Consider the following 17,086-nt stretch of genomic DNA (forward strand, 5'->3'; position numbering starts at 1 on the left):
TCGCGTTTTAAACTCGGCAAAGAGTTTTGACTGCTGCTGTCAGCCAGACTGGCCACTGGACACCACCGGCGACTCCCTTTTCGCATAGCAGCAAAAGAAGTAGGAAATGGGGCAGAGGAGCCAGCCGACCAACCCTCTCATTCATCAGCGTGGTAGTTGCGGTAATCTGTACGTTTCCTAATCCGGATCCTAGGCTGCATCCAGTGCTCAGATCAGATCGTCTGTACGGATGTACTGTACCCACCTGGGCGGCTGAGCCGGGAAGGAACGTTCGGGTGCGACCTCTCCCACCGTTTAGTTGGACAGCTTGGAGTGCACCTTCCGCCGGGCGACAGCGTGGAACCGCGGAAAGGGCAAATGCACGCAGGGCGGTCATGCAGGCAGGAAACCCCCCCGGCCCTTCCGCTCTGGCGGACCACAATCGGGTTTCGTTTGCTTTTTCCAATTCTCTTTTCCTGTTCATTCCAAAGCCGTCCGTCCCATTGCGGTCAAAATATCCAAACGGCTCATATCCGGGTTCACCGCACCCACCAGGAAACGCTCCTGGATCGGGGGAGTCGGCAGTTCACCGAGTAGCGCAATCCGAACAGAAGAACGATGGAGCCGTGGCTGGGCCCCGCACTCACAAGCGTCGCGGATGGCTCCAAATGAGCACGGATCATGGATTTTCTTCCGCACCCCACCTCCGGCGTTGAGGCTCTGGATATCCCCTTCGTCGCCGACACGCCCTACGTCTTTGGCTCCGACTTCTGGGACTTCCCCAAACTCCACGGCTTCGGCAACCAGTGGGCCAGTCTGCCTGCGCAGCGTCTGGCATCTCTAGCCCAGTCCTGGCTCTACTTCGGCACCATCTCAGAGTTCCTTGGCAAGCCCATCGATTATCGCGAATTCCAAGTCTCGCGGAGCGTATCAGGGAAGCCCCTGCTCCCGCTGCTCGACGAATGGCTCGCCGCCCACGCCATCACTGCCCACGGCTCGACATCCCGAGACGCGATCGAGTACGAAGACCGGAAGCAGCTGCTCTACGAGCATGCCAGATTTCTCGATGCAGTCCTCCAGCTGGCCGAGGACTTCGACAAGGTATCGCAAGGCCACGTCAAGCCGATCCCAACCATCGTCCTATCTATCAAGGTGCTCTGCATTACCCTGAAGGGCGTGTTGTGGGATTTGGCCCGGGGCGACATCGACGAGACGCTCAGGCCATGGCCCTCGCCCGCTGCCCGCTTGCGTCGTGAGGTCACCCCGGCGAGAGACATTCCGGGGAGGCAACACCTGACTCCGAGTGCGCAGTTGATGCTCGACGTGTTGCGCCTCCGGGGCTGGTGCCCGTTCTACGCACGGAAAGTCCTCACCCAGTACAACTATGCCCTTGCGTACTACTTCACTCGCCTGTTCCGGACGTACTCCCCGGGTCTCAGCCACCAGAGCTGTACCGACGATGAGTGTGTTGCTAGCAACGCCGATATTTTCAGCTATGTTCCAAAACATGCCCGCCGCGGCTGTCTTTGTCAGCCCAAGGCCGCGCCGATGGATCAGATCCGCGCCATCATCGAGGATGGAGGGATACCCTTAGTTCGGCTGAGAGGCTCTTCCAGGACCGGGGTCAGGATCGAAGTTGTGAGGATGACCGCCCGAACGCGCTACGTTGTCGTCTCCCATGTGTGGTCGGACGGCATTGGCAACGCACATACCAACGCACTTCCGGAGTGCCAACTACGCCGCCTCCATGCACATATGAGCAACCTGAAACCCCTCAAGCAGAGTGTGGATGGGGATGCTGAGTTGAATCTCTTGACCTCACTCGACGCGGGGTTCCAAACGGCGACGGCACGCCGACCAAAGTATCTCTGGATCGACGCTCTGTGTATGCCGCCCGGGGGAGCGACTGCATTCCCGAGGCTCCGTGCTATCAACAAGCTTCCCGCGGTTTATCAGGCCGCCGACCGAATCTTGGTCCTGGACTCGACGCTGGAACGGACCTCCATGGTGGAGTCGGACAGCGTCGAACGATTTGCGAGGTTTGCAGTGAGCCCTTGGATGGGAAGGTCGTGGGCCTTTCATGAGGCAGCCCTGGCCTCGGCCTGCGAGGTACAGTGTGCCGACGGCACTTTCGATGGCTTCTCGCCACAACCCAAAGAAAAGTTGGCATCATCTACCGCAACCGCCAGACGGCGACGACTTGCTTGGTTAGAGGCGCTTACTCATCCTGCGAATTGGATCGAGAGAGCACTGCTGCGGAGACCGCAAACCAAGCCCGTGCAGTTACTCAGCGGCACTCCGACAATGGGTGTTGGTATCGAGACCTCCATTATCAGGAGCCTTACCCGGTCGCTCAGAGAGGAGTTCCGCTCGGCCTTCGCGAATGGCGTCAAGCCAAACAGGGCCGCTATAGGCCAGGGACAACTGGCGCCAGATTTCTGTACGCTGTTTGTCCAGGTCTGGAACGAGTTGAGCAAACGCACAACCACTGTGCCGGGAGACATGCATATCATCATGGCAAGCCTGCTCGGTTTCAATACCGAGCCTATCATGCGTCTCTCCAAGTCGGCTGATCGCATGTCGTGCATCTTGAGGAGCATGGACGGAATCCCAATATCTTTGCTCTTTAACATGGACGGTCCACGCCATAACCCAACGAGGAGTCACCGGGATCGTTGGCTCCCACTGTATCCCTCCAGACAACGACTCACTTTTGGATCCACCTTTACTAATATCCGATCCATCAACGACGACCTGTACCTGCCGAATAATTCTGTGAGCCGAAGAAAGGTAGCTATACTGGTCTGCACCGCTGACGTCGACCCGTTCTCGAGCTACACCTTCACATTACGGGATACGTCTACGGGAGACCAGTACTCTGTGGTTGTCCACCGACAAGAAGGGGAAATGGACGAGTTTGCAACGCCCGAGATCGGCCCCTACTGCATTGCCGTCCAGCTTGAACCGGAGCTTGGCGTGCAGCCGAACGGCTACATTGAGGGCCTCAGTCGCGCGCCAAAGACGTTCGCCGGCGCGTTATTTCGCGTTCGCAGAGTCGTGACGAATGTCAGGAAACTTTATTACCACAATCTTGATGCAGACTACGAGAATTCGTTTGAATTGGTCGAGGATGAAACTTATGGGGACCGCGACCTGGAGACAGCGAGCAAAAGAACAACTGAGTACCTGGACGGGAACCTGGGGTCTGCGTTTGCGGAGCACTACCGAGGGATTCTGCGTACGGTCTACGACTGTCCACTGACAGTCTCTTGCGTACCCGATGGAGGAGACATTCTCGCCTCCCCATTGAAGGAGGGGCCGATCTTAGTCGCCCAACAACTTCCCGAAACCTGGCAGGTCGTTTTGGAACGAGGTTGGTTCCCACTCCTTGATTACCTGCCCAATATCCCCCGTTGCTAAACTTCATCACAGAGCCCGCAACATACCCCTTTCCTCTCCCAGCTCGCCTGTCCTTTGCCGAGGCCATAACCCCGGTATCGGCATATCTCGCCGTTACTGCTTTCGACGGCCTCGTCGCCTCGGGCTGCGTTGGCCTCGCCATCGCAATCTGCGCCACCAAGTTCCCGCGCCTCGTCCTTCTCGCAAAAGCCTCAATCATTGCGAAGCTCGTGCTGCACTCGCTCTTTTTAGTCCAAATGTTCCTATTACCGGGAATGGAGGTCCGCCTTATCTGGGACATGCTGCATCTCGCGCTTGTCGCGCTGTATACCTTTTCAAGAGTCACTATGACGGGGCCTAGCAAGATGGACGTTCTGGATTGGTCATTTATTGCGTGGGCTATGCTGGGCCACTCCGTGGATTTTGTCGCACGGTTAGGGATACGATGGATCGTGGTGCCCCGGTTGTTTGAAAAGTACCTTTTATCGTTCGACGGGGAGGCTTTCAGGTCAGAAAGAGAGGAAGAAAACTTTGGTCCTGCAAAGGGGATGATTGGGAGATGGCTTCACTGGGCGCTGTTAAAGCTCGGCCGGCGGCGAGCGGGGTATCAGACGCAAGTGTATCACAATCTGAGTCGGAATGGAATGCAAAGCGGGCGCCCGGAGCAACACCTGTTGGGAAATATGGGAGGACAAATCTGAGTATAATATGGGATGGTGTGGATGGATGGAAAGATAGATATATCACTAGAAACACTGGGAGGCTTTGGGTTCTCTTGGCTGCTGGGGAGCTGGCGTTTATAGGGATGTAATACATACTCAACAGTATACGCAGTGCATAATTCAAGACGGAATAATGTGGATGCAGCAGATGCTCAGTATTAAAAGAGAGTATTTGTATATATACCCCGCCACTGTCGAATGCCCGTGATATGCTGTGTTCCGCCCGGCAAATGCATGCCATGCAAGGTTTTGTTTACGTGACAGGAGGATGATGACAGCATCGGAAAACGAGAGATGCAATCTTGGCTGATGAATAACACAAGAAATTCCGAGACAAACATGGATATATCCCCCCTCCTGCGCACAACCATCAGTTTCCCTAACTTCCTCGATCGTTCTTCCTCTCATAACGCATTACTTCATCGTTTTCTGCTCGTTTCCTTCTCTCCTTGAGATGTATCAAGGCCCTGGAGAACAGTTTCATCCCACAGCGCTTGATCGGACGCGTCAATCTTTGACGCGTCGCAAGAACGCGAAACCGGCCAGATAACTAACCTGTCGATGGCTCCGTGGTATGTCGTCCCAGTGGCCCCCCTGTTTTCTCTCAACAAACAAGCCAGGATCTCCTGCCTCGGGATCGATGTCAATCAAGGCAGGGGTGGGGTCGACCCCATCGATGCCCACCACCAAATCCGAGGTTACGGTGGAGATCCATCCCCCAGACCAATTGAAAACCTCGGCCCAACCCCGAACTGCGGCTCGGCCCGCGCCCCCCCCCTTTTCCCCAGAGAAGGGCGCCCATCAAAAACTTAGGCCGTCCATCCGAGGGTATCCAACAGCGTCTTGGACTCCATCGTACTGAACCCGGCGACGCCCAACGCCCTGACCTGGCTGCTTCCCCTGAGCGCGGCCAGGCCGTTGGCAATCTTCCATGCCTCCTCCTCTCCGACCACAAACAAGAACCGCTTGCCCTCCTGATCTCTGATCGTGGCCCGCAGCAGATGCAGGCCGCTGCCCTTTTCGGCACCCGCACCCGCACCCGCACCCGCAGCCGACCCAGCCCCGGCCCGGCGACAGTTCCCGTTGCATACCCTCCCGAACTCTTCGATGTACTGGACCGCCTCCTCGCCGAGCATCGTCTTGGTGGCGCCGCGCTCGGCCGCCCGCCGCGCGCTCTGCGGCATGGTCTTGAAGAACGGGTGGTTGACGGGCACGGAGCCGGGGGTGTTTCCGGCCTGGGCGGAGACGGCGTGGACAGGGCACCAGACCTCGACGAGCTTGAGGGTCCAGGCCTTGATGTCCCACTCGCGCTGGGCGACGCCGCGCGCGTCGTCGTCGACGAAGAGACCCGCCGAGGTGATGCGCAGGATGAGGCCATCCGTGACGGGGGCCACGCCCGAGACGAGCTGGGAGGCGGGGGTCTTGGAGAACTGGTTGAGGTAGCCGTAAACGGCCTTGATGACGATCTTTTGGGGGTCGTTAGTCGTGTAGGGTCCGCGGGTGGAGGGTGGCGGGGTGGTGCGTGCGGTGGAGGCCGAGGGGGCCCAGGAAGATTCGGATAAGTCTGAAACCGACTTCTTGCGGGCAGTGGGCTTTTTCGGGGTGTCGTAGGGGCGGAACGAGTAGGTGTCTTCGGTCCCAGTGGCGGAGGGAGCAGGCTTGGTGGGGGATGGGGCGGAGCGGGTTGGCGAAGGGGCCGGTTTCGTTGGGGATGGGGGAGGAGCTTGCGCAGGAGATGGTCTCGATGGTGGAGGAGTAGACGCCGCTTGGGATGGCGCGACGCTTGGCGGTTTGCCGTTTGGCCACATGCTGGTCTTCTCGCCGACCGACGAGTACGCATAGGTCGTGCTCTTGCGCTCATTCTGTTCCTTCTCCTTCTTCTCCTTCTCCTCCTGCTCCCTGCGAAGCCGGGCCAAGCGCTCTTCGCGCTCCTTTCGTTCCCTCTCCCGAGCAGCTTGGCGCTCCTTTTCCTGCCGTGCCCGCTCTTCTTCCAGCTTCCGCTGCTCCTCCTTGAGTCTGGCCTCCTCACGCTCCTTGTTCTCCCTCTCGATCTTCTCACGTAGCTCCCTCTCAACCTTTTCCCGTAGTTCCCGTTCCAAGCGTTCCCTTTCTTTAGCCTCCTGCTCCTGCCGGAGTTTCTCCTTGAGATCGCGCTCCCTCGCTTCTCGCTCGCGTAATTCACGCAACCGCCGAGCAGTTTCCTCCTTCTTCTTAGCCTCTGCCTCCTTCGCTTTTCGCTCCTCCTCTCTTCGACGCATCTCCTCCCTCGCTTTTTCCCAAGCGCCTTTTGGGGCCTCAGGTTTGGCGGAAGCGGGCTGAGGGGGAGGTGGTTGAGGCTGTTGCTTCGGCTCTGGTGGAGGCTTTGGTTGCGGCTTGGGCTCTTCGCTGGGCTCCTCCCGTTTCGGTTCTTGCGGCTTCGCCTCCGGTGTCGGTTCAGGCTGCGTCTGAGTGTTCGGTTGGGGCGGAGGCTGGGTTTGGGCTTGAGGTTGAGGTTGAGGTTGGGGTTGAGGTTGGGGTTGAGGTTGGGGTTGAGGTTGGGGCTCAGGTTGGGGTTGCTGTCTCGGTTGCTCGTGCCAGGATTGGTACGGCCCGCCGCCGCCTCTCGGCGCGTCATGCTGGGGCGGAGGAGGCGGAGGAGGCGGAGGTGGTGACTGGTTTGGCGGAGGGCCGTTTTGAGGGGGCGGGGTATACCACGACGACCCTGCTCCCCCGTATCCTCCACCCGGCTTTCCGTAGCCCCCGGGGCGATTGCCTCCGTGACTTTGCTGGGCCGAGGGCTCGCTCTGGTGGCGACCCAGGAGAAATGCTGCAGCGCCGACACAGGCCACCAGGGTTGCCCACAGGAATGACCACATTTTGTCTGGGCTGCTAAACATGCTCACCAACAGAGGAGTGGCCAGGTTTGTCATGATAACCACCGCCAGTGTACTGACGACCCCGGCGATGAAGCTGTTCCATTGGGGCTTGAGAGACGGCAGGTATAGGAAACCCGAGCCGGCCGAGTGTTCGGGGATGATGAAGATGTCATACTTCCCGGGCGGGAGGCCGGAGCCACCGGCCGTCGTCCTGGGGTTCTCCCCGTGCGGAGGCGGAGGCGGCGGTGGCGGATCCATTGTCTGCGAGGGCCCAGCCGGCCCAGGAGCAAGTGTGCCGCCGGTCGAGTTGGCGAAGCGAAGATGCCAGGCGCTGGTTGTTGATTACAAGGTTGCCGACTGTAAACCGAGCGCGGACAGAAGCTTAGTGGTATCTCAATGCAGCCATAAGGACCGTAACGTCATGACAACTGGTATCAGGGACATCATTAGTATGCGTCGTCCCAAGTGACGGCGAGCTACAAGGCACAGGCCCGTTGCTGTCGGTTTGCGCAGAACGAGAGGACTCACCCACACTCAAAAGAAGACCATAACACCGAAAACGCCGAACGCTCACAAGCAAAGCAGCAGTGAAGGTCGTACTCAAGCCAGACGGGCCGAACACACGGTAGCGGCCCTGTCTCACCGGGAGTCTGACGGCAACGTTCGCAATCCAGCCCGAAACTGTTCCCCCCAGCCCCGCGATTTTACCAACCCCGGTCGGTGTCGGCGGTGTTGGCGGTGTCGTTTGTATCTGCGGCGCTCTTCCTGTCGCCGATTGCTCGTGTGTGCTGGAATTCTTGAAGCAACGGGCGCTGTGTATAGAACTCGGAGGTTTGCCGTCGTGACAGCTCTCGCTTCTTTGTTAGAGTTGGGGAGTTTTGCGAAAGCGACGGTGGCCTCTCTAGGAAAATTGCAGGCAGGTCCCCTGTTCTGTTTACTTTCGGCAGCTTCTTCTGGCCATTCGGCGGCAGAAGAAGTGGTGTGGCGCACGGCCCATCAGCTGCAGCGTGCAGCCCAACCAGAGAGGCCAGGAAGCGACGACGAGCCACCAGAGCCGTCCCTCCCGCACCTCCCGCACCCATGTTGCCTGCCGGGCGTTCCCGCTCTCGTTCCAACGCGCACGCGGGGAGTGTGGATGGGTCACCCGACGGAATACAACACGACCGGCCGCAACTTGCGCAGGTATGTCTGCACAAGTTTGTACGCTGATCCTCTAATGAACTTGTCAAGTGTAACCTGAGACATGTTAGAACTACACCGTATTCTGGTTACAAAGCGCGCCTTCATTCAGCTTTCTTTAAATTGAGAATAGAGAATCCAGGTACCCGTGCAAGCTCTCCAAGGGAGTTCCATGCTCGCGTTCCCGCGGCGCGGCCTCAACGTCATGGATGTGTGGCCACGCAAGCATGATTTCGCCAGCCGTTCAACGACTTTGTCACAGCGACAGGCCTGCAATCGCCATTCCCCTCGACCCCTCTCCGCGGGCTCCGCTTCCTCGAGGCGCGTTTCGCTGGGAGCCAAGCAGCGCGTCCGGCAAGAGCTTTCCGCGACAAAAAGAAAACAAACAAAAGAGCGCACAAAACGTTGACCAACCTCCTCTGGGAGGGGCTGGTGATACACGACGCAGGTATGGAGAAGTGTGCCCAAAAGTCCCGAGTCGAACCATCCAGTCACCCAATCCCAATTGAGCCCCCGCCATCTGTTCTTTTTGACAGGTGGAAAGGGTTGCGACGGGTCCACTCGTACAGCGAATCGCCGACCGGGTCACACGAGGACCCTGAAGACACAAGCGAATCCGCGGCTTGGGCTCCGATCAACGTTCGAGCATTGGCGGGGTGGGGTTAACGTCAATTGACCATCCGGAACGAGTGAAGTCCCCCTGTTCGTCCGACCATTAGCACCAGACCAGCCTCCCCATTTCACACCCATCCTAGAAAGCTTACTCCGCCCTTCGACCCGGCGGCGGCGACAAGAGGCACGTCGAAGCAATATCCGTCATGTCGATCCACTACAAGATCGTAAAGTGAGGCTAAAGGCCAGGCGCAGGGAGATTGGTTGACGAGAGAAAGAACAATCTCCGTCGGCATGTTTACGTCAATTTCCCCCGAGTGTTGCCGAGCAACGAGTGTGATGGAAGAAGAAACCCCCTGCGCCATCCATCGTGAGTGATGTCGCAGGACCGCCAGCTCAGCATTACTCAACACGCCAATGAGGAGGGCCCAAGAGCTTCTTGGCGACCAGTCATCAGCTCCGAACAACGGGGAATAGTTTGGACCCTCACCGCCGACGAGGAATACGCAGCAGAGACAAGACCTTTTTGCCCCGGGAGTACGCGCCGTCCCCGTTCGCGGTGAAGCCATCCAAACCCATCTACGGAGTAGAGTAGACATTGGTGGCAACGCGGGAAAGTGAACTCCGGAATGCTCAAGTGATCCACGTGACACGAAAGACAACCGAGATGGTATTCACATTCTTGCTTGCTCTGCCAAAGTGTGTACATGATACTCCGTATGTCATGATAGGTCGCCCAAATGAAAACAGAAAAAGAAAAAAAGAGCAAGGAAACAAGAGCGAAACCCAAGTCACAAGATGTCCAATACTCCGTAAGCCTGTATTGAGGAAACCAAAATGCCATCGCCATCCGTTGCCGGCCCGCCATGTAGTCCCCAATTTCCACAGTTTACGTAAGTCTCACTTTGGAGGCTGAAGCAAGAGCATGCCCAGCTCGACGACCCAGATCAGTGCGTCCAGTAGTTTTCCCAAGACCCATTGTACCGCCGCCGCCCCCTGAACGCCGGCCAGGACAGATTTCACCATCAGCAACAGCAGGGTGTTGATCACGCCGCCTCCCGCCTGTCGCCCACCACCCGTCTTCTCCCCCGGTATCGCCGCGGCAGTCGCTGCTCTAGCGTTAGACGAACCGCTGCCGACGGAGACGGCAGATGAGGCGTCCGACGAGACCCAGACCACCGTCGCTCCGGGAGGCGGCGGTTCCCGTCATAGGTTCTTGACGCGCCGGTTGGCGACGCCGAGCTTGCGGTGCAGGCTGTCCGCCGCGTCGTTGGCCTGATCCAGCAGGCTGTTCTGATGGGCGACCTCTCCCTCGATCGCCGTCCCCAGCTGGTGCAGCTTCCGGACCGCGGCCCCCAGCAGGTTCACGCGCTCGTCCTGCTCCTCGACGACGAGCTTCTGCCGCCGCAACAGGCCCTCGTTATCCAGCTCCCTCGTCTCCTCCGTCTCCGGCGGCGGCGCCCCGAGCGTCCTGCCCGCCGGCCGCCGCGACCCAATCAGCTTGGCCTTGTCGCTCTCCCCCTGCTCCCCCCGCCCCGCGTCGCCGCCGCCGCCGCTTAGCCCCCTCGCGGCCAGGCTCGCCGCCAACTGGTCCAGCAGGCCCTTCTCGTACTTGGCCGCCTCGACCGCGTCCCTCCGCCTCGTAAACTCCCCGCCGCCGAGCCTGCCGCTCTCCTTCATGACCCGCAGCCCTTCCTCCAGCGGGCCCATCAGGCTGCCCGCCTTGATGAGGGCCTTCCGCGCCTGCGCCTCGGCCTCGCGCGCCTCCGGGTCGGAGGTGGCGTGCTCCTTGCGCGCCAGCGCCGCCCTGGCCGCGCTCAGCTCCGTCTTCATCTCCTTGTTGAGGTCGACCCACGTGGCCGGGTCGCTCGCGGCCGCCAGGTTGGCGTCGCGCAGCCCGATGGCGGGGATGCGGCCCTCGACGCTGAAACCGGATACGGACGAGGAGCCGACGCCGCCGCCGCCGCCGCCCGCCGAGGGGGGCAGGTTCAGAAAGGCCCGCCACGCGGGCGTGTCGCGCCACCGGCGGTCGGGCGGCTCCGCGATGGCGCGCAGGTAGCGCTCCAGCCCCGCGCGGCGCTGTTCCGTGAGCTCGGGCGACGAGACGGTCGAGCGGAACCAAGACTTGGGGGGCAGCGGCGCCGGCGGCGGCGCGCCGACCAGGCGGGTGAGGGTCTCGTGCAGGGCGGCAAACTCCGAGTAGCGCTTCTGGACGACGAAGGAGCGGAGCGGGAGGCGGAGGGTGATGTTGTAGAGGGTGTATGGTTTGCCGGTGGGGTTCGAGTTGTTGTCGGTCGGGGTGTGTAGAGAGGTGGTGGGGATGGATATTTCGAGAGGGGGTGCCATGCTTGTTGGTCTCGTGTGGCGTGTGTAGTAGTAGTAGTGATGGTTCGTTGGCTGGAGGTTCGGAACGACCAAGTCTGGGATGGGAGTCGAGTCGCCGCACGGGGCGGATTCAAGTCGTCCTAGTGCAAGTGATGGAGAGACTCTAGATAATTGGTCGAAGCTGCGTTGAACGGACGGGACGGAGAGGGAGAGGAAGGGCTGCAGGTGCTGACCGGCGCGTCGTTTCGGGCGGCGTTTCGGGCGGCGTTTCGGGTTCGGAGAGCGATCGAAGAGCGGCCGGGTTACCTTTGACCAGGAATGACCTCGGATCCCAAAAGGGAAGATGTTAACTATGGCGGCACTCGTCGTACAAAAGAGAAAGTCAACAAAAACTGGCGGGTATCTCGCTGTGGAACAATGAAGAACAAAAGAACTTGATGCGATGTGGGTGCCTGAAGTTTGGCGATGCATTCGATGCCTGGTCATCATTGTCTGTAATCCGTACACCTGCTTTCTCGCCTGGGCACAAGATGCATGGGGTCACCAACTTGCCTGCCGGGGGGGCCGGGGGTTTCTCTTGGATTCGATTGGCCGCCTGGGCGCACCTGAATGCTCCGCAGGATGTACGAAGTATGTACGTACCGCTGTCCGGCCCCGTAGTACCGAGTCTAAGGTTCTCGACCCGCAACTTCGCTTCATCCTCACTCCCTCGCGCCGCCGAGACAACATCAAGTAGCCGCAGCTCGCTTGTCTTTTAAGGTTGTTTGACAACTGCAAGCATCGCAATTATGGGAGCAACGTGAGCATGGTCCAAGAGATTTTGGCAAGCAATACACTGTATGTACAGGAGAGATTCCCATATTACGTCACTCCGCTGATGCGGGAGCGTGTTGCGCTCATCGAGCCCTCCTCATTCCGCATCGATTTTTCAAGGCCAGTGACAGACATCCATTCGAGTCTGTGTATATCAGGGAGCTGTCCCTCGGTGGCGACTGGTGCAGGTAGCTACTAGTAAGCTCGCTGGTAGGGAAGGATCGACGGGCTTGATTCACATTGCCATCATTTGGCGCTAGACGGGGCCACGGGGTCTGTAGTCTCGTGAGAGATCGATTCCTCTCCGTGAATGCAATGTAGGTCTTTCTACCACGCGCATGGCAAAACTTATTGAGACTATTTGAGAAGTGCCATGGTAGCAGACTGCTTTCAGCAAAGTGCCTGGGTACCTTATCCTGGGCAGATGGCTAATGAGTGATCGCGGGAGGGACCCTGGTAATATGGCTCCTTCCATAGGTGGGGGGTGGGCGTTTCGCAAGAGAACAATACAGATCAAAAATAGGGGAACAGGCAGGAATGGCCTACAACTAATTATTCGTAATGACATGCTCAGCCATGATAATACGTAGAGAGGGTACAGGGGTAGCTAATAAAATGGAAGATACAGAGGAGTCCCATATCACAAGATCCCTCCAACATGATCTTGAATGAAACCTTACCAGCGCACAGCTGAAGCAACTAAAATTACCACTAATAGTGATACATTGCATAGTAAGTGGTACCATAGGCTATCAATGGGAAACTCCATCTCGACCTTGAGAATCTGCGAACCTCAGATTAGAAGTGCGGCCTCGATGCACGGCATTAGCTGCATCGTGCCCCACCATTTCGAGATGGCAAACCCGGTTGTGGCCATGTGTGTTATGAGGTTTCACTTACAAGACCATCAGGTGCCTACCTAGCTAGTTCACTCTCTTTGAAAATTTGGACATCTTCGCGAGTGGACGCGAGCCTGCCGAGGCCTGAGGTCCAAGAGCGTTCAGAAAATAGGGGGTGTTTTTTTTTTTTTTTTTTTTTTTTAATCGGTCCTTCTCTCTCATAACGAGATACCTTTGGATTAATAGAGATATGCCGTGAACATGAACGGGCCAGGAGGTAGGTAGTTGTAACCTTCAGACGGCCGTTTCCCGAGGGCCATCATCGTACCCGTGACAACTTTTCTGAAACTCGGTCCCCGCGAACCGGAGCGAGGTTCGTGTTGCTCTGATCAATCTCATTACAAGACGTACCGAGCTCTATCAACTCGGTCTGGCCTTGAGAGCAGTTGCCGGAGGCCCCCGATATTTACCGCCAATATAACGGGGCGAATCAAGCGAAGAATATGAAGGGCTCATTTGCCGGAATCCGGACAGAACTGCGGGGTATTAATTATCTGCCGATGTTTTTGATTAACACTACCAAGTCGGCACCATCAAGGGCACGGAGTCGAACCGATTCGCCGAGACTTTGCCTTGTTGTCTCTAATCCCAACCCTTCTCATCATCTTTCCTGTTGCAAATTCGCCATGGAGATCTGCAGGAGAGCCTAATCCTGGCTCGTTGAGTCGTGAGATGCCAAATGCCGAGCTATTGCGTCTAGTTTTGGGGTGGAAAAAAGGGAAGGAGGAAAGAAGGGAGAGAAAAAGAGAGAAAAAGAGAGAGATCAACTTGTTATATAATAGCGTGGGGTGAGTGAGCGTGGAAAGAGAACAGGCATCTTCGCTCTGTCTGCCTCATCTTAGCGTGCAAAGACGACCGACCACCGTGCTGTCAAGACCAACAAAGTTGCCTCCATTATGAAGACGCTCTCGGCCGCGCTGGCGCTGGTCGCACCTGTCCAAGCCGGCCTTCGCTTCCCATGCTCGACGCTGACCGTCCAGCGGCTCGACCCCGTCGTCGAACCGGGCAAGATCCCATCCGCTCACGTCCACCACATCGTTGGCGGCAATGCCTTCAACGCCACCATGGAGGGCGACGTTGCCGAGAGGGCTACGTGTACGACATGCCAGATGTCCGAGGACTTTTCGAACTACTGGACGGCCCAGCTGTACTTCAAGCATCCCAACGGCTCCTACCATCGCGTGCCCGTCGTCCCCGTCCAACCCCTTCTGGGCGGCTCGGAGGGTGCCCGGGCCGGCCTAACCGTCTACTACACCCAGCACGACTTGTTTAGAGATGATCTCGGACAGCAAAAGATTACATCCTTCAAACCGGTAACCTTGCCATCTCCGCTAATACTCTGTCTGACATGGTTCGCATTGGATTATAATAGCCGGCCAAGTCTTCTAACTGAAGGGGCACCGAGAATTTGAATAGGGTTTCCGAATGACCGTAGGAAGCCCGACTGTGGAGGGTAAGCCTCAAGTCGGCCTCCGCTATCAGTGCCTGCAAGGCCAGTTCAGAGGCCCTGAACTGGACGACTTCCCCTCGCAGCCGTGCTCCGGTGGCATCTTCACCACCCACCACTTCCCAGCGTCAGTTTCAACCCCGATTTCCCCCCTCTTTCTCCTTCCTCATTTTAGCGTCTGCTTCTTCATCCTTTTCTTCCAAAAATATTAAGCATTGAGGTGACTTCTTCTTCTTGACTGACTCCTCTCTTCCCACTCCCCCCGCCTACAGCTGCTGGGACGGCAAGAACCTCGACAGCCCGGACCACCAGTCGCACATGTACAACACGATCCGGAGCGACGGGTTCGTGCCGGCGGGGCCCTGCCCGTCCTCGCACCCGGTGCGCATGCCGCAGGTGACGTACGAGACCGTGTGGGACACGACCAAGTTCAACGCCATGTGGCCCGCGGGCGCGCCCAACCCCTTCGTCTGGAGCTTCGAGGGCACCGCGGGCGGCACCCACGCCGACTACATGTTCGGCTGGAAGGGCGACGCCCTGCAGCGCGCCATGGACCAGCCCGAGTGCTTCTACGACGGCTGCGGCTCCATCACCAAGCAGGACATGGCCGTGGCCAACCAGTGCACCATCGAGGAAACCGTCAAGGAGGACGTCGAAGGCTGTAAGGTTTTTATTTTTATTTTTATTTTTTTTGGCAGCTTTCCTTGATTTGGTCGGCCCCCACGTTGGTCGAGCAGTTTCCGGACTAACTAACCTGAGCAGGGCTGGACAAGCTCCCGGGACGCTAAGGTGGGGCGTGTTGATAGGGCGATACGAATGCTGAGGAAATGTGTGCGGTCTGACGCTCTGCTTGCGTTCGATATGTCGACGTTTTCTTCGTCACCTATCGTTTGACCACTTTGTTGTTGGGATGCTTGACCTTGGTGGCCGAGCCACTCGTTTTATGTTTACTCTACCCCTATGCCAAGAAGAATTCATCAACAGAAGGCGATACGAAGACTTCCCCAGCGGAGCAGATCCGATAAATATCGGACTCAGCAAAGTTCCCATAGTCTATTCTCACAGGCAAACAATGAATTTCGCGCAGGCTATGCTAGTAAGCCAAACGCGAACGGCAGAGACAGCACCCAACGTGTGCAAGGATATAGAGGGCCACTCCATACCAAAGACCATCCCTTGTTCTGCCATTACCGACCGCGCTCCCGTGTCATATGCATCACGTTTCTCCGGGGAGCGCGCCCGCAAACTCGAGTAATTACCTCCTCCATAACCTTCGCGCCATGCTCTCTCCACCCCCTCTACCCCCTCGGCCCCCTGGTGCCCATTTTACCAGAGCCCGCTCAGCCCCCCGCTCAGCCAACCCCTCTCGACCCTTTTCAGAACGTATCCTGATCATCCACCTGCTCCGTCTCGGGAATCTCGAATCCCTCCTCAGTCGAGTAGAGGATGGTCTGGATCTGCTTGACAAGCCCGTCTTCGGCCTTTTCGAGCTCGGGGTCCTCCTCGATCGCCTGCTGGATCAGGAGCTCGATGTCGCGCAGCTTGCTGAAGTAGAAGTCGCGCTCCCGCTCCAGCCCGACAACCGTCTCCTTCAACGTGTTGTTCTCCTGCTGCAGAGCGGCGGTCGCGGCGCTGCTCACGGCCTTGGTGCCGACGCGAGGACCCGTGGTCGGGGTTGTGCCGCCGGGGCGTCTCGCGGCGCCGCTAGCAGCGCGAGGAGGAGCCGGACCAGTGGTGGGAGCCACCTGGGCGCCTTTCCGCCTGCCGACGGCGTCGTACTCTCCGCCCGGGTAGTACTGGTCCCAGAACTTCTTCGTCCACTGAAGGAATTCCAGGTTGTCCTGCATCTTGCACTTGACGAGTGCTTCGACGGGAATGGACCGCTCGATGTTGTGTTTTGTAAACGTGTCTAGCACAAGGGTGGCGTGTTAGCAACTCGTGCGAGCCCAGCGCGGGGGGAAGAGAGGAGGGGGGGTCGGATGTCTCGGAAAACGTACTCTGCAGGATCTTGAAGTTCTGGATGTAGGCGTATTCGGTGTTCACGTTGAACTTGACGCGGGACATGGGCACATCAAGGAAGATGCTGTCGTACACCTGGCAGAGCGCGGCGCTGTTGTGGGGTGTGCGTGGTCAGTCAGCCTGGCCGACTTTCTCCTGCGAGCTCCATTGCGGGGTTGGAAGCTCAGTAAGACCTACCCGGTGCCGCACTGCTCGACCTTGGTGATGTTGAGCTGAAGGAGGTTGTTGAGCCATTGCACGAGTTCTTGCCTGCCAGCGAAACCGTCGTCAGTCCGCGTCGTGGAGCGTGTCGGTCGCGCGCGACAGCGCGGCGCTGTGCGGGGATCGGGTAGAAACCAACCGAGATTCGCCCATCTTGATTGTTTGGATATGCTGTAAGGAAGATACCGAGAGAGTCGACAATGGAGGATCCGCGTCCGAAATCGAAAAAGGAGCGAAAAAAGGAATGAGGGTGTGAAAAGGTTGCTTTTACAGCAGTGGAACGCGAGCAGATACGAATATGTGAAGACGAGGAGGAACTTTCCGCTCCAGTCGCTGCCAGTTGATGATCTCCCAAACCAGAACCAAAAAAACGGGCGTCGGCCAATCAACCATGGTGGGGGATTTCCGTTGTGGGTGATGCACCTCGTTTCTTTCGTTGGCCGGGCGGCTTGGCGGCCGCACGTGATGATAACCCCTAAAACCACCCGAAATACCTAACGGTAGCTCTCTATTTCAGGTAAAAGTCGACTTACAAGTTGGCATTTTCGACTCGTGGACTCGAGCGCAGCACGTTAAATAGTTCCAATTCTCGAGCGAAAATTATTTGCAATTGTATTTTGATATCTTTTCTTGCAG

General features: G+C 57.9%; 5 protein-coding genes across 5 annotated transcripts; 2 read left to right on the plus strand and 3 right to left on the minus strand.

Annotated features, from left to right (window-relative positions):
- The first annotated feature begins 562 nt into the window (after positions 1 to 562).
- On the plus strand, positions 563 to 4,169 carry MYCTH_2305333 (uncharacterized protein). Its single transcript, XM_003663357.1, has 2 exons — positions 563 to 3,352; positions 3,412 to 4,169. Exons 1-2 carry the CDS (start codon positions 661 to 663, stop codon positions 4,077 to 4,079), a joined length of 3,360 nt encoding a protein of 1,119 aa, XP_003663405.1. The 5' UTR covers positions 563 to 660; the 3' UTR covers positions 4,080 to 4,169.
- Positions 4,170 to 4,625: 456 nt separating this feature from the next.
- Positions 4,626 to 7,404, minus strand: MYCTH_2305336 (uncharacterized protein). Its single transcript, XM_003663358.1, has one exon. It carries the CDS (start codon positions 6,953 to 6,955, stop codon positions 4,910 to 4,912), a length of 2,046 nt encoding a protein of 681 aa, XP_003663406.1. The 5' UTR covers positions 6,956 to 7,404; the 3' UTR covers positions 4,626 to 4,909.
- A 2,379-nt stretch (positions 7,405 to 9,783) lies between these two features.
- MYCTH_2305337 (uncharacterized protein) lies at positions 9,784 to 11,552 on the minus strand. The gene has a single exon (XM_003663359.1). The coding sequence runs from the start codon at positions 11,090 to 11,092 to the stop codon at positions 9,953 to 9,955; it is 1,140 nt and encodes a 379-aa protein (XP_003663407.1). The 5' UTR covers positions 11,093 to 11,552; the 3' UTR covers positions 9,784 to 9,952.
- Positions 11,553 to 13,679: 2,127 nt separating this feature from the next.
- On the plus strand, positions 13,680 to 15,018 carry MYCTH_2127191 (uncharacterized protein; the record flags this gene model as incomplete). Its single annotated transcript, XM_003663360.1, has 4 exons — positions 13,680 to 14,096; positions 14,200 to 14,357; positions 14,503 to 14,891; positions 14,993 to 15,018. The coding sequence occupies 4 exons, from the start codon at positions 13,680 to 13,682 to the stop codon at positions 15,016 to 15,018; spliced, it is 990 nt and encodes a 329-aa protein (XP_003663408.1).
- A 172-nt stretch (positions 15,019 to 15,190) lies between these two features.
- MYCTH_2305340 (uncharacterized protein) lies at positions 15,191 to 16,832 on the minus strand. Its single transcript, XM_003663361.1, has 4 exons — positions 16,590 to 16,832; positions 16,427 to 16,498; positions 16,228 to 16,340; positions 15,191 to 16,139 (listed from the first exon to the last, which is right to left on the minus strand). The coding sequence occupies exons 1-4, from the start codon at positions 16,601 to 16,603 to the stop codon at positions 15,607 to 15,609; spliced, it is 732 nt and encodes a 243-aa protein (XP_003663409.1). The 5' UTR covers positions 16,604 to 16,832; the 3' UTR covers positions 15,191 to 15,606.
- Positions 16,833 to 17,086: the final 254 nt, after the last annotated feature.

The sequence above is a fragment of the Thermothelomyces thermophilus genome, chromosome 3, assembly GCF_000226095.1.
Source record: "Thermothelomyces thermophilus ATCC 42464 chromosome 3, complete sequence".
Classification (NCBI taxonomy): Eukaryota; Fungi; Ascomycota; class Sordariomycetes; order Sordariales; family Chaetomiaceae; genus Thermothelomyces; species Thermothelomyces thermophilus.